Source organism: Dromiciops gliroides, chromosome 1 (assembly GCF_019393635.1).
Source record: "Dromiciops gliroides isolate mDroGli1 chromosome 1, mDroGli1.pri, whole genome shotgun sequence".
NCBI classification, from domain to species: Eukaryota; Metazoa; Chordata; class Mammalia; order Microbiotheria; family Microbiotheriidae; genus Dromiciops; species Dromiciops gliroides.
This window is the reverse complement of record NC_057861.1, coordinates 754407805-754420715: the sequence shown is the minus strand read 5'-3', so window position 1 is coordinate 754420715 and position 12911 is coordinate 754407805. Positions and strand designations below refer to the sequence as shown.

At 44.1% G+C, this 12911-nt stretch overlaps 1 protein-coding gene across 2 annotated transcripts in view; it reads left to right on the top strand.

The window, feature by feature from the left end:
• The window catches only part of AMPH (amphiphysin), a 196882-nt gene that overhangs the window by 148307 nt on the left and 35664 nt on the right, over positions 1–12911 (top strand). For both annotated transcript variants that reach the window (XM_043978501.1, XM_043978502.1), the window contains 3 exons: positions 4484–4600; positions 8977–9000; positions 11380–11403. In XM_043978501.1, coding sequence (XP_043834436.1) covers positions 4484–4600; positions 8977–9000; positions 11380–11403 — 165 coding nt within the window. The remainder of the gene's footprint in view (positions 1–4483; positions 4601–8976; positions 9001–11379; positions 11404–12911) is intronic.

Sequence of the window (12911 nt, the reverse complement as noted above, 5' to 3'; positions counted from 1 at the left end):
TGTCCTTTCCTCAACCTTTGAGACAGATAAGGATCCCTTATATTAGGGCCCAGGCTTAAAAAATTTTGATACACTTCAAAATTTCAGGGTTTTTCCTCCAGTATCCACTTCTTGCCCAAATGATGATCGCAAACAAAATAAAAAAAAATGGAAAGATTCCAGAATACTTGACCTTCCTTGGCTTCCCTGGGAAAGCTCTATGCCCAGAGTATTTGCTAACAATGCTAAGATTAGGGGATGAGTCCCTAATGACTAAAATGCTTGTCAGGTGGAGCCCAACAAGCATCCAAAGCACTACAATGGACCAGCATCTCGCTCTCTGCTTCAGTCTGGACACAGGTCGGCTACAGAGAATGTCTAAAAGTGGAGGATAAAAGAGGCTGAGCCTCTATCCCCCACCCCCACACCATCCCCATGCTGAGGAGCAAGATGTGCCTACATGGAGAGGAATGTGGGGCCATCGTTTCTGTGGGATTCTGTTATGATATGTTTTTTGTACAGTTTCTCATCTGTCTCTTCCAAAGATACAATGCGGCTCTTAAGCCAGGCTTCCTTTTATGTAATGACCCTCCCACCTTTTTATTAGGAAACTGGATTGGAAACTACTGAGGGCAGGAACTGTCCTGTTTTAATAGGACTGGGCTTTACTTACAACAGTCCTATATGCCAGCTAGGAAATCATTGTCTCATTTGACAGCTAAGGATGAGACTTGGAGACATTCAATGACTTACACAGGGTCACAAACCTAGAAAGTGTCTGAGATTGGCTTCATCCTGAGGGCATCCTGACTGCAAGTCCAGCTCTATCCACTTCGCCATCTAGTGGTCTCACAGTGCATTCCACATACTGTGTACTTAGTAAATGTTGAGAGGATGATGCTGCTGTGACCTTGTCCTGGGTACCTCAGGATGCATAGAGGATCATCTAAACCACCTTAGAGTTTAATGCAACAAGAGCAGGACATCATAACCTGTGGACAGTTGGGGTGTTCCATTGGCATCCTCATGATGTCAAGGAAAAGCAAGGAAGACCCCTCCCCAGAAAGAGCCACCATGGGGGCACATGGATGAGTGTCCCCTAGGAAGGGCAGGCAGGGATAGGATGGGCTGTGCCTAATTGGAGGGCATACTTGCATAAGTGTAATCTGAGTCCTTTTGGAATTTAATTGATGATTACATTTTGGCGGCCACTTTGCCTGAAAAGTCATTTCAGTGCTTTTGAAACAACTCTCTTGTTGTTTCTTGTTGTTCATGACATTTGTGTAATGGGGCACTTGGCTTTGCTTTTTATCACGATCACAAGCTAGAGTCTCCAATTCAATGCATCAACTCCTGACCACAATTCATGTGGTTGAGAATAACCAGATTTATCCTCTCTGCTAAAAAATTTAAAATCATAGATTCATGCCCAATCTTGTTCCAACCACTCACTAGCTTAAGCAAGTCATTCATTATTAGATAGGTCTTATATAATGATGGGATCAGATCAAGGTACCCCAAAACTTAAACATTCTGTGATTCTACAAAATTTATGTTGACATTTTCTCAAATCATGAAGATATTATAAACACCAGTTGTTGGTAGCTTTGGAATCTTTCTTTGAGACATGAATGATATACCCCATGTGTTCATCTCTCTTTCCTGCAGCAATTTATTGGATAATCTAATAGACTGCAGTCAGGAGTCCAGATTATCATACTAAATGAAATAAATTGCAGAGTCTATTCCTTCCCAAAACTTATTTAAAGGTAACTTTCTCTTCCCTTAATCAAATTTCTCATTAGCTCTTGCCTAATGACATGAGTTATGAGTTTACACTGCACACCTAGTCTGTGTGAGATCTGGGGCTTTAATAAGAAAACTTAAATGTTGCAGGAAATTGCCGCCCTTAAATCATCACATAGACCATAATTCTAATTGGCATTTTCCTATGAAGAGGTTTTTCCAGTATGACACCAAGAGCCCTCATTAATAAAAGTAAGGGATTTGGACTTACAGTCTCTGCACTTGTCTCTATGTAGAGTTGGAGAATAACATTTAGTCCCATACATACCTAAACAGGAATCCCCTCTATGCTTTTGAGGATCTTAGATTTCAAGGCAGAATCTTAAAGATCATCTAATCCAGGGGTTCTTCACAATTTTTTTTCAGAACTATTTTATTAGAATTGGTCTCCTTTATAATCCTGCTGTATTTTTTAGACATTTCAAGATGTTATTCTGCATGGGGGACATAGACTTCACCATCTTGCTGCCAAAGGGGTCCATGCCACAAAAAAGGCTAAGACACTCTAATCAGGTCTGACTCCCTTATTTTACAGAAGAGAACACTCAGGCTCAGAGAGGAACTGACTTACCCAGAATCACCCAGTTAGTAAGTGGCTGAGTTGTCTGAACTCAGGTCCTCTGATTCCAAGTCAAACACTCTCCACTTCACCAAACTGCTTCCTTCTTACTTGGAAATTCTAAGGAGCCATAATTTAATTAGCAAATTTATTCCCTCCACTGACATAGATTTTAGCCCCTCTGTGAATTAGTAAATGTTATTTGAGAATTAATGTGGCCCCCAGTGGACATCAGACTATGGCTGACCTGCTGGGGGAGGGGCTCCCTGAGCTAGGCTTTTTCCAACAGTCTCCCATGCCAAGGGAGATGAGTGTGTCCCTGCCAGAAGCCTTTGAGATGGGGATCAGCCTTATGCCACAAGGACACATCAGAACAGGGACTGGGCAAACTATTCAAACATCCCCAACCAATGAGCCCTGAGATTCTTCCCAAAACACTTTAATGGTGGGGAACTAATGACATTGCACTTTTAGACATCTCTGATCTTTGGGAGGCTTCCTTCACTTTGAGCCAAATTACAGTTCAGACAACTTCATCCAGATCAACTATTGGAAAGAAGTGTTCAAAGCAGGGCCAAAGAAAAGCCTTTGAGTATAGGGGATGGGGCGGGGGGAGGGGGGAGGGGGGAGGCTTCATCATTTCCATTAAAACTGACATGGGGGTGTGGGGAATGGGCCAAAATTAGCAACTCTTTTCCCTTGACATATTCACAAAAATAATTCCCCAATTCTAGCCCCTCCTTGGGGTTTGATTCTTAATGAGAGAATTATAAGACCTCCCCTGTCTCTTGCAGGCCTTCTAAAAGGCACCTCTTTGCTATTTGGGGGCATTTCCAGACACTAGTAACTTGTATGATGCTGACACAAAAATAACTGACTCTCAAGGCCTGAGGAATAAACAGAAACGAAGAGAAAATCCTGAAAGACAGATGAAATCCAGGTCCACAGGCTATAGTTGACCTGCTCAGCTTTGTTTCCGACCAACTGCAGGTTCTATAGTTGTCAGCAGCTTAGCTTTCCTTTGTGCCTTTAACCACAGGCTAGATGTGAGCAAAGAGCAAACTGGCTTTGGGATCTTATGGATCCAAAGGCATAGAACTGATCATGTCAGTCCCCTACTGCAGAAGCCTCCATGGCTCCCTATTGTTTCCAGCAAAAAAATCTGGCTCCGACCTGTCTGTGGAGGCTCATTACATATTACTCTTTCTCCCTCCCCCCACTCTACAATCCAGCCCAAATGGTTTACTTTATGTTCCTCATTTAGTCAATCTGCCCCCATACCAAGAAGGATCTCCCTCTTACTTCTACCTCTTGGCATCCCTTTTGTCTTTCTGGCCTCAACTTAGGTGTCACCTCCTCTAGTCTACATCTTTCCTGATCACTCCTCCAACTGTTAGTGGGCCCACCACCTCCCAAAATTATTTTGTATGTATTTTGGATTATGTTGTATGTGTGCATCTTGTATCAGATGAGGAGAATGTAAGTGCTGTGAGAACAGGGGCATTTTGATCTTTGCATCCCCATCACTCATGACCAAGCCTGGCAAATGGTAGGTGCTTCATAAAGACATTCAGCTGGATTGAATTGACTCTTGGATCTCATAAGTGCAGGCAGTCCTTTTACTAGTGCAGGTAGCAATCCCTCCAGGCCTTCTCAAGCTATGGGGTTATTGTTTAATGCTTTCTGAAAATCCCCATAGAGTACTGACTCAATGCACCAGAGCCCTCTCCCTGGTTCTTGTTTTATATTTCTTTTCAATTTATGGAATAAAAGAAGCATTTCCATAACATAGTACAATTTTGAAAAAGATAGTTACATATGAAACTGTAGATGTATTATGTGGCGCTTGCTATTCATTTTAGATGCATAGTGAAGTTATCATGTAAATTTCTTTCTCCCTTTTATTTCTTCCCTTCCTTCCTCCCCTCCCCCATCCCACTCTAGAATGTGTACCTTGATTCTTGTAACCTTTATTCCAGCTTAGATACTGGAGGAGCCCTCAGGCCACTTGTAAGTCTTGTATCCATCCCTCGCTCTAGCTCTAGGCTTGGGAACCAGTGCATGACCATGTGAGCAGGGAAGCCTAGAAGAGGCCAATTTCTGATATCGATTTCAAATCACTGACCTTTTCCTTAACAGAATGAAGTTCCTGAGCCAAAGAAAGAAGAGTCTTTGCTCGATCTGGACTTTGATCCTTTCAAGCCGGATGTTACACCAGTGGGATCAGCAGGAATTGCCCCCTCACCCATGTCTCAGGTAGGGAATTTTTTTGAGGGGAAACAATTGGGGAGTTGGCAGTTTCAAACACCCATTTATCATTACTTAACTAACAAGGAACATGGCTGCCCTTTCCAAATCCCATCAGCCACTTCCACCCCACCCATCCAGTGGATTCTTTTTCTAAGGTGAGCAAAGCCTTCTACAAACCCTTTCTATACTGTTAGTTTTCTCATTCTATGAACATTCCTTTGAACTGGAAATGTATAGTGCATAGAAAGCTGGCTTAAAAGCCAGAAAGACCTGGGTTCAAGTCATGCTTTTAACACATACTGGCTGTGTGTCTGTGGGTGAATAACTTAACCTCACAGGGAACTAAGCAACTGTCCAAGGCTACAAGTTGCTGAAAAGTTGAGGACCTGAATTGGTAGAGAGAATTTCCTTTCCTGGAAACTCTCTCAACCAATAAAATGACAAGTCCTATCCCTGTTCCTATACCTAATCACTCCTCTTCCTGGCTTCTCAGGTATTATAATTGTGAACCAACTAGGACACAGTTCAGAGGCAGAGCCATGTTTGAGAATTAACTCCCCCTTCCCTCAAGCCATGGTCTTCCCCTTTATCCACCTAGAAGGCAGTTTTCCACAGGAGAGCCATGACCCACTTACTTTTCTTACTGTTTTCTTCACCCCCCAATCACCTTTCTAATTTAACCATAATGGATTAAGTTTGCCTTTAAGGCTCTCATAGGTCCCTCCAGCATAGAGGATCAGCTTTTATCCTTGCCTCATGATGGTGACCTAGGGGATGTGAGGGAAATTCCCCCTTCCCCTCTCAAGGATTTCCCTTCCTTACTATCAGAATGAAGAGAAAGATGTGGAATTTCAGTTCATCAAAAATGGAAAATACATTTTAATGTATTTGACCTCAAGCTGTATTTGAAGAGACATATTCAATTGTGGATCCATCTGTAGGGACTTATTTCAAACCAAAGAATTGAGCCATCCTGGGCAAACTCAACTAAGGAGATGCTATGCATCTCATGCCCTCACCTTGAAGTCTTCTTGGCTTTTCCTTGCAGGCATAGATGCTTCTCGTGGCATTGGTCTAAACAGAGACATCCCATGGGGGCTTCCAAGTGTTTCCATGCTCAATGTAAAGGAAGAATTGATAGTCTAAGACATCAATGGAGCAAGTAATCTAGCAAAGCAAGACCGGTTAGGATAAAGAGAGTTGGGAGTTGACTTGTTGTATCACTCGTGCCTTACCTATTCATGAAACTTTTTAGCTGAGATTGTCTCCAGGGGGTATAACACTTTCTTGGGATTTTCCCCTGTCTGAAGCTCTTTTGAGCCAGGGACCACAAGAAGGTTTCAAGGTGAGTGCTGAGATGCCACATGGGCCATTTTTCATAGCACTTTTGTTTGACCACTTAGACTAAGGGAGTCACCTCTTTTTCCTTTCAAACCCTGGTTGTAACAGGTCACAGACCGAGGGTTTTCACAGAGCCTGGACTTCATAAATACTTTTTTCTATAAGTGGGTATGACTCTGCTGATTCTCTTGCCCCCATCCCAACTGGTCTGAATAATCAATAAAAGAGGATCCATGCTGAAATGAGAGAAGGACAGAGTAAGCACAGACTTCATCTTGCCATCTTGTCTCCTGCCCACCAGACCCTGGATTTAAGGATCTCCACCATGCTTTCAGATAATGTACCTGTACCCTGGGATGCAAATCCCTTTTTCCATCTTAATGGTTGGACTCTGGGCAGGTATCTACCTTTTCTGACTTTAAGGAAAGAGTGAAGCTCTGTTGTCCTGTTTTCTTCATTGTGCTTCCATCCATAAGAGACTACCCCCAGCCCTTCCCCTCAGGCTTTGGGATCACTATCCCTTAACAGAGCTTCCCTTCTTGGGATCTTGGCCATATGTCCCAAGAAGTGAGTCCACTTTTAATGATCCTGAGGACTGATAAACATAATATCAAATGGCCCTTTTCTCTAGAGAAAATGGTGGATGGGTATTGCCAGCTTCGTCAGTGGATGAGCTCTGAAGCGATGGAAATATGAAGGCATCATGTCCTGGGAAATGGAAATGGTCCTTGTGTTTGGTAGATGGAGTCTCATCCAGATGGCTGTTTTTAATGAAATGGAATTTGAAATAGCCTCAGTCCATGCTGATGTCTTTAGAAAAGAGCAGAGGTTTCAGGGTGTGAGAATGTACTAAAACTGAGCCATCCTACCCAGCTCCAGTGTGATGGGATCGAGGGATGGGACTGAAGAGAACCCAAGCCCTGGAGTCATCACTTAGACTCACAGAATCATAGATCCAGTGCTGGAAAGAACCACAGAGGCCAATGAGTCCATATTCCTCATTTTACAGATAAGGAAACTGAGGCGCAGAGAAGTTAAATCACAGAGCTAGTAAGTGTCTGAGGCGGGATTCAAACCCAGGTCTTGCTGAATCGAAGTACAGTGTTCTATCCACTATGCCATATTGTTTCTTCAAGATGATTTTTTTTATCTTGGCATTTGAAAATGATGGAACTAGGGGGCAGCTAGGTGGTACAATGGATAGAGCACCGGCCCTGGATTCAGAAGTACCTGAGTTCAAATCCGGCCTCAGACACTTGACACTTACTAGCTGTGTGACCCTGGGCAAGTCACTTAACCCCTATTACCCCCAAAAAACAAAAAGAAAAAAAAGAAAAAGAAAATGATGGAACTAAACTAATGGAGGGCCAAGCTGAGTTCTGAGTTTTCTCCTCTGCTGTTTGACTTCAGCATTTTATTATGAATGCAAGGACTCTGTCCCACTGCCACAGACAGGGCCAGATGGGGAAGTGGTGACTTTGGTGGTAAGCCTCAGACACATGATGGATAAAAAGACCCGCTCCTTCCACTGTTCCCCAATCCTGCTCTACACCAAAAGTGACAATTGAAATTCTGGACTGACACTTTATGGTTAAGGTTTTAGCAGTAAATTAACATAATATACAACTAGGTCTTATAGAGAAAATCTTACAAATTACCAGTTAATTAATAGGGCTGAGCGTCACTTGAGGCTTTAAACCAAAAGGTAGAATTGGAAAATGCAATCTCTTTGGAAATGTTGGAAAAAGAACAGTGCTCTGAGCTTTATCTAAAGGAGAGTGACTCATGCTGACAGCCCTATAGTAACCTGAACCCTTCTTTCACCCTCTGCTGAGTCACCTTCCGAATGCATAGGATAGAAAACAATGTTGAAAGGGATCTCAAGGTTCATCTTGTCCATCCTTTCCTCTGCCCCAGTGTTGTAAGTGGTCATCCAGACCCTGCTCAAAGACTACCAGTGTCTGGGGGGGACTTACTGCTTTTCCAAGTGGCCCATTTCCACCTGCTCTCATTTTCTTTTTTTTTTTTTTTTTTTTTAGTGAGGCAATTAGGGTTAAGTGACTTGCCCAGGGTCACACAGCTAGTAAGTGTTAAGTGTCTGAGGCCGGATTTGAACTCAGGTACTCCTGACTCCAGGACCGGTGCTCTATCCACTGCGCCACCTAGCTGCTCCTTCTCATTCTCATTGTTAAGAGGTTTTCTCCCATAATGTCTCTGCACTCAAAAATCTTTCATGGCTTCCACCAATAGTTTCCACCAAATAAAATCCAGACTGTAACTTGTCACTCAAAGACCCCCACAATTTGACTCCAAGCTACTTTTTTAATCTTATTATATGACACTGGGGGCTCCAGTCAAACTGAAATACCCACCATTCCTCAGACCCATCCTGCCATATCCAACTCCTGTACTTTGAGGATCAGAGCCCTTCTGTCTCTGTCTCTGGGCACTGCTTCCTTCCTTCAGGCTCAGCTCAGATATTACCTCCTCTGTGAAACCTTCCCTGACCCTTCCAGCTAGAGATTCCTCCCTCCCTGCCTCTCTGTGTCAGGTTGTTTGACTTTCTCTATGCAAAGATATGCCACCCTATGTTTTAGCTTTTTGTGTGATTACAAAAGCTCACTGAGGGAAGGGACAAGTTTACTTCCATATCCTCAGCCACTACCGTAGAGGCTGCCACATAATAAACACTTAATAAATGCTTATTGGTTGAGTGATTGCATACATGCACTCTCCCTCCTACTAAACTACAAATTCCAAGAATGTGTCCATTTCAGTTTTTACCCCAAGTACCTAATGCAGAAGAAGGAAGGTTTGTTGTATTGAATTGAATAAGATTTGCTCTTCCTCAGGGCAGATATGTTAGACTTCATTATGCATACTCCTTTCTTACTTCCAGTGTTGGATATGGTGCATTGAGTAAAGTAATCTCCCACCCCTTGGGAGAAGTCAGTTGGCTGCTTGACCAGGAGCCCAGTGGACCAGCCATTCCCAGAGACTCTGGTTTAAGTGTACCAATGATCTCTTTTTTTCCTTTTCAGACATTGCCCTGGGACTTGTGGACGGTAAGGCTTTTACTAAGGCTTGTGTATGCTGTTACCTCTGGGTCCCCAGAAAATCTATAATGCTTGAAATTCTTCATCCAAACTTTTGCACAAGGAAAACTAAAATTATATTACAGATCGCCAATCTGATCTCCCTAGAACCTTTGCCAGATTGCTGAAGGTACACTGTATTCCTGGAGGTCTGCCATTCATTCAAACCATTGGCCACCTCAAGTTAGTTTGTTTGCTTGTTTGGGGTCTGGATCTGTGATTTCACCTGTGTGGGGAGGGGGGTTGCCAAATGAGGAAACTGCCTCCTCTGACAAATACAAGCAGCTCAGCTCAGCTTAGAGCCTTTGGGAGCTGACGAGGGCACAGAAAGTCATATTGTGGTGTGTGTCAGAGTCAAGATTTCCTGACTTGAAGACCAGCTCTCTGCCTGCTCTGCCACCCTGACTCTCCACCTTAAGTTGTCTAAGCTTAGCCCTGCAGGAAATGGTCTTGAGGTAGAAGATTCATAGATGGGCAGGAAGATGAGAAGACTCGAAAACCCAGGTTTCACAAGGCATAGAAACAACAGTAAATAATAATGATGATAATAGGGTTAGTGTTAACCCTAACAACAACAACTACTACTACTACTACTACTACTACTACTACTACTACTACTACTACTACTACTACTACTACTACTACCACCACTACCAACACCACCACCTTTTATATGGCCCTTCTGGGTTTATAAAGCACTTTCCATATATTATCCCATTGGACCATCACAATAGCCCTGTGGGGTAGATGCCATTATCATTCCCAGTTTACACATTGGAAAGTCAGGCTGACAGACAGTTTGTGACTTTTTCTGGGGTCCCACAGCTCAAATGCATCTCAGGCAGCTTTTAAACTTGCACTGTGTAGAATACAAATCTAGCTGTTTCTTCTCTATGCCGTTGAGATGTCTAGAACTCAGGGATGTGAGCCTGGACACTCAAGTCTTTGTGCCTCTTGCCATGACTCGAGTTGACATAGTGCCACCCATGGGGATGGGGGAGAGATGAGAGGCTCAATGCTCAACTGTGGCTTCAGTGTGAGGATGAAAAATGTTTAAAATGGAGGTTACTTTGCATCTGAAGTGATAGATGTCCAATGATCCCCTAGAATCAGGGGTTCTTCATCCTTTTGTGTGTCTTGGCTCCCTTTGGCAGTAGTCGGTGAGGCTAGAGGCTGCCCTTCTTAGATAATGTTTTTTAGTCCATAAAATGCATAGAATTGTAAAGGAAACCACTTAAAAAGAAATTCAGTGACTAAAATATTTTAAAAATAAAGAAATTCAGAGACCTCACGGTAAGACCCCAGGTCCTGAGCACACCTTGATGTTCCTCCATAGGATATGTATGTGTTCCTGCTTGGCATTAGGAATGGAGGAGAGATATTATAAATAAAACCTGCAGTCATCTACAAGGCTAATGCCTCCCAGCTTGTTCTAAGGGAGATGTACCAAGATAGCTGATAGTGAAGGTCATTCCCTGCTGGCCTGTGCAGGGTAATCCAGGAAAGGGGAGCAAAGCAGAGTATCTCCCTGGACTTTAGATCAGATGTAGGTCCAAATCTCCACGTCTGCCTCTCACTTGCTCTATTATCCTGAGCCCCACGGTCATTTAATGTCTCTGAATCTTACCCATAAGTGGGCATAATAATGATGGCACTTCACAGAGTGTGAGGAAAACACTCTTTATCTGTGAGATCTGCTGCTGAGCTCACTCAACCCCGCTCCGTTAGATCCAAAAGTGAGAACAACATTTTTTCCAGGGCCAGATGATAAATAAGTGGTTGGTAACTCTAGAAATGGAGATGCCCCTTCACAAAGAAGCCATACCATTTATTGTTCCTCCTCTTAAAGCAGATTGTGAACACACTGACAAGCCACCCTCATGAAGCCAAGACTGGTTTCGAAAGTTATAACTCTATCCCTCTTCATCAGGCAAAGGGATGGAACAAAACCCAAAGGGACCTTGGTTCCGGGTGGGTAACTACCCCTCCCATTATGCATACAAGCCCCAGATTCTTTCTGAACAAGACTATAGTGCCACCTCCTACATGAGACCCCTTTGGACCATGGCTCTACCCTATCATCAGCCTTGTTAGCTCTCGTTCCTTCTCAAAATCAATTTTTATTTCCTTTCTTTTGCCCTCCCTGTGAATGTGTCATTTCCCTTCACTAGAATGTAAGCTCCTGGAAGGCAGGAATTTTCACTTGTCTTTGTGTCCCCAGAGTTGAGCATGGTGACTGGTATACAGTAGGCCTTTAATAAATCTTTTCTGCCTTGAATTTGTCATGTCCAGCTCTTGTCTTTGCTATATCTTTCTCTTGCCTCATGTGTCTGATTTTCCTCCCCACAGACAAGCAGCGAACTGGTCCAGCCGGTAGGTTGCCTTTCTGAAATTGTTTGCTTTGGTGTAGTGATCAGTGTGTAGTGCTTGTGTTCTTGTCCCTTCCAAAGATTAGCAGCTTTTCTCATGACCTTGCCGGGCACCCCTGTAGTCTGAGGCGCCTTACCCAAGGCCCTCTCTAGCTTCTCCTTCTCGCTGATGTGGCCGTGCTGACATTGACCTCTGTTTTCTCACCCACTCTTGCCATGACCAAATTCATCTTACTTTGTTTTTTCCTCCTTTGCTCTTCTGCCTGCTCTAAAGCCTGATGCTTCCAAAAGCCTTTCCTTGTGTAACCTGATCATGGAGGAAACTCCAGACCTCGGGTCAGCCGAAGACATTCCTGAGCCCCAAAGTGACCTAGGGTCATTCATCTGGGGCCTAGACGTTAGCGCAGACAGTGTCAGCCAGGAGGTCACAGAAGGTGATTCTGGAGAGGAATCCCTACCTGAGCCTGGGGCAGAGCAGAGCATGGCATTACCCACTGAAGCTTTGCCTCCTGACGTCATGGAGAGTGACCATCAGCCAGGGCCAGCTGGCACAGAAGAAAATCCATTGATTTCCCCAGAGGCTGAGTCAGAAGCTAGATTTGCCGTGGGTCTGAGTCCAGAGATGGAACAGCCTTCTGAATCTTCACTAGACTCTGAGATGCCAGTTGTGGAAACTAGAGGCCTTCAAGAAGCAATCCACCAAAGTGTGGAAAGGACGAAGGAGGAGGAAGAAAAGATGGAAGAGTCGATGTGGGAAAGCTTGGAGACATGTGAAAAGGTAGACACCAGCAATGTTAGCACCCAAGGGATAGAAGGTGCAGAGGAGTATGAAGAGGAAGCTTGGGAAAGTCAAGGAAGCAGAGACACACAGCAGCCTGAGACAGGAGCAGAGGGAGCCCAGGAAACATTCCGAATCACAGAGGAGGACATCCTTTGTGTCACAGGGGTCTCCTCAGGGGAAGGTCCTTTTGAGGAAAGGGAACTTAGAGCCCAAGAATCAGCAGGGGTACATCCTCCAGGTCCATTTAGAAGTAAGGTCCCAGGGCTAGATGAGGAGGTGCCACTCCCAATAAATCAGTGTGAAATTGTCAAGGGCCTTGAGATTGAACTTAGGAATGCCTTAGATATCTGGGGTCAAGAGCACCAGACAGAACATATGGCAAACACCGAGGGTATTAGCACTGCAGGACAGACTTTAGCCATGGAGGAAGAAACAGGCATTTCTGCCAGTTATCCTGACCTAGAGATGGTACACGAGTCAGGACAAGACCCTCTAGGACTGGCAGACATTCATTGTGATGCTGGGCTGAGCAGTACAGAGGAGACTGCTCATGCACTTGAAGGCAGTAGTGTCAGCACACTCCAAAATACAGGCATCATTGATGACCCTAAAGTTGCCTTCATCCCCATCATGGATGAAATGGCTCTGCCCATCAGAGCTGAGTCTGCCTCTTCTGGCAGCACTGCGGCCACATGGAGCAATGCCCCATGTTCTGGTCAAGCAGAAGATTC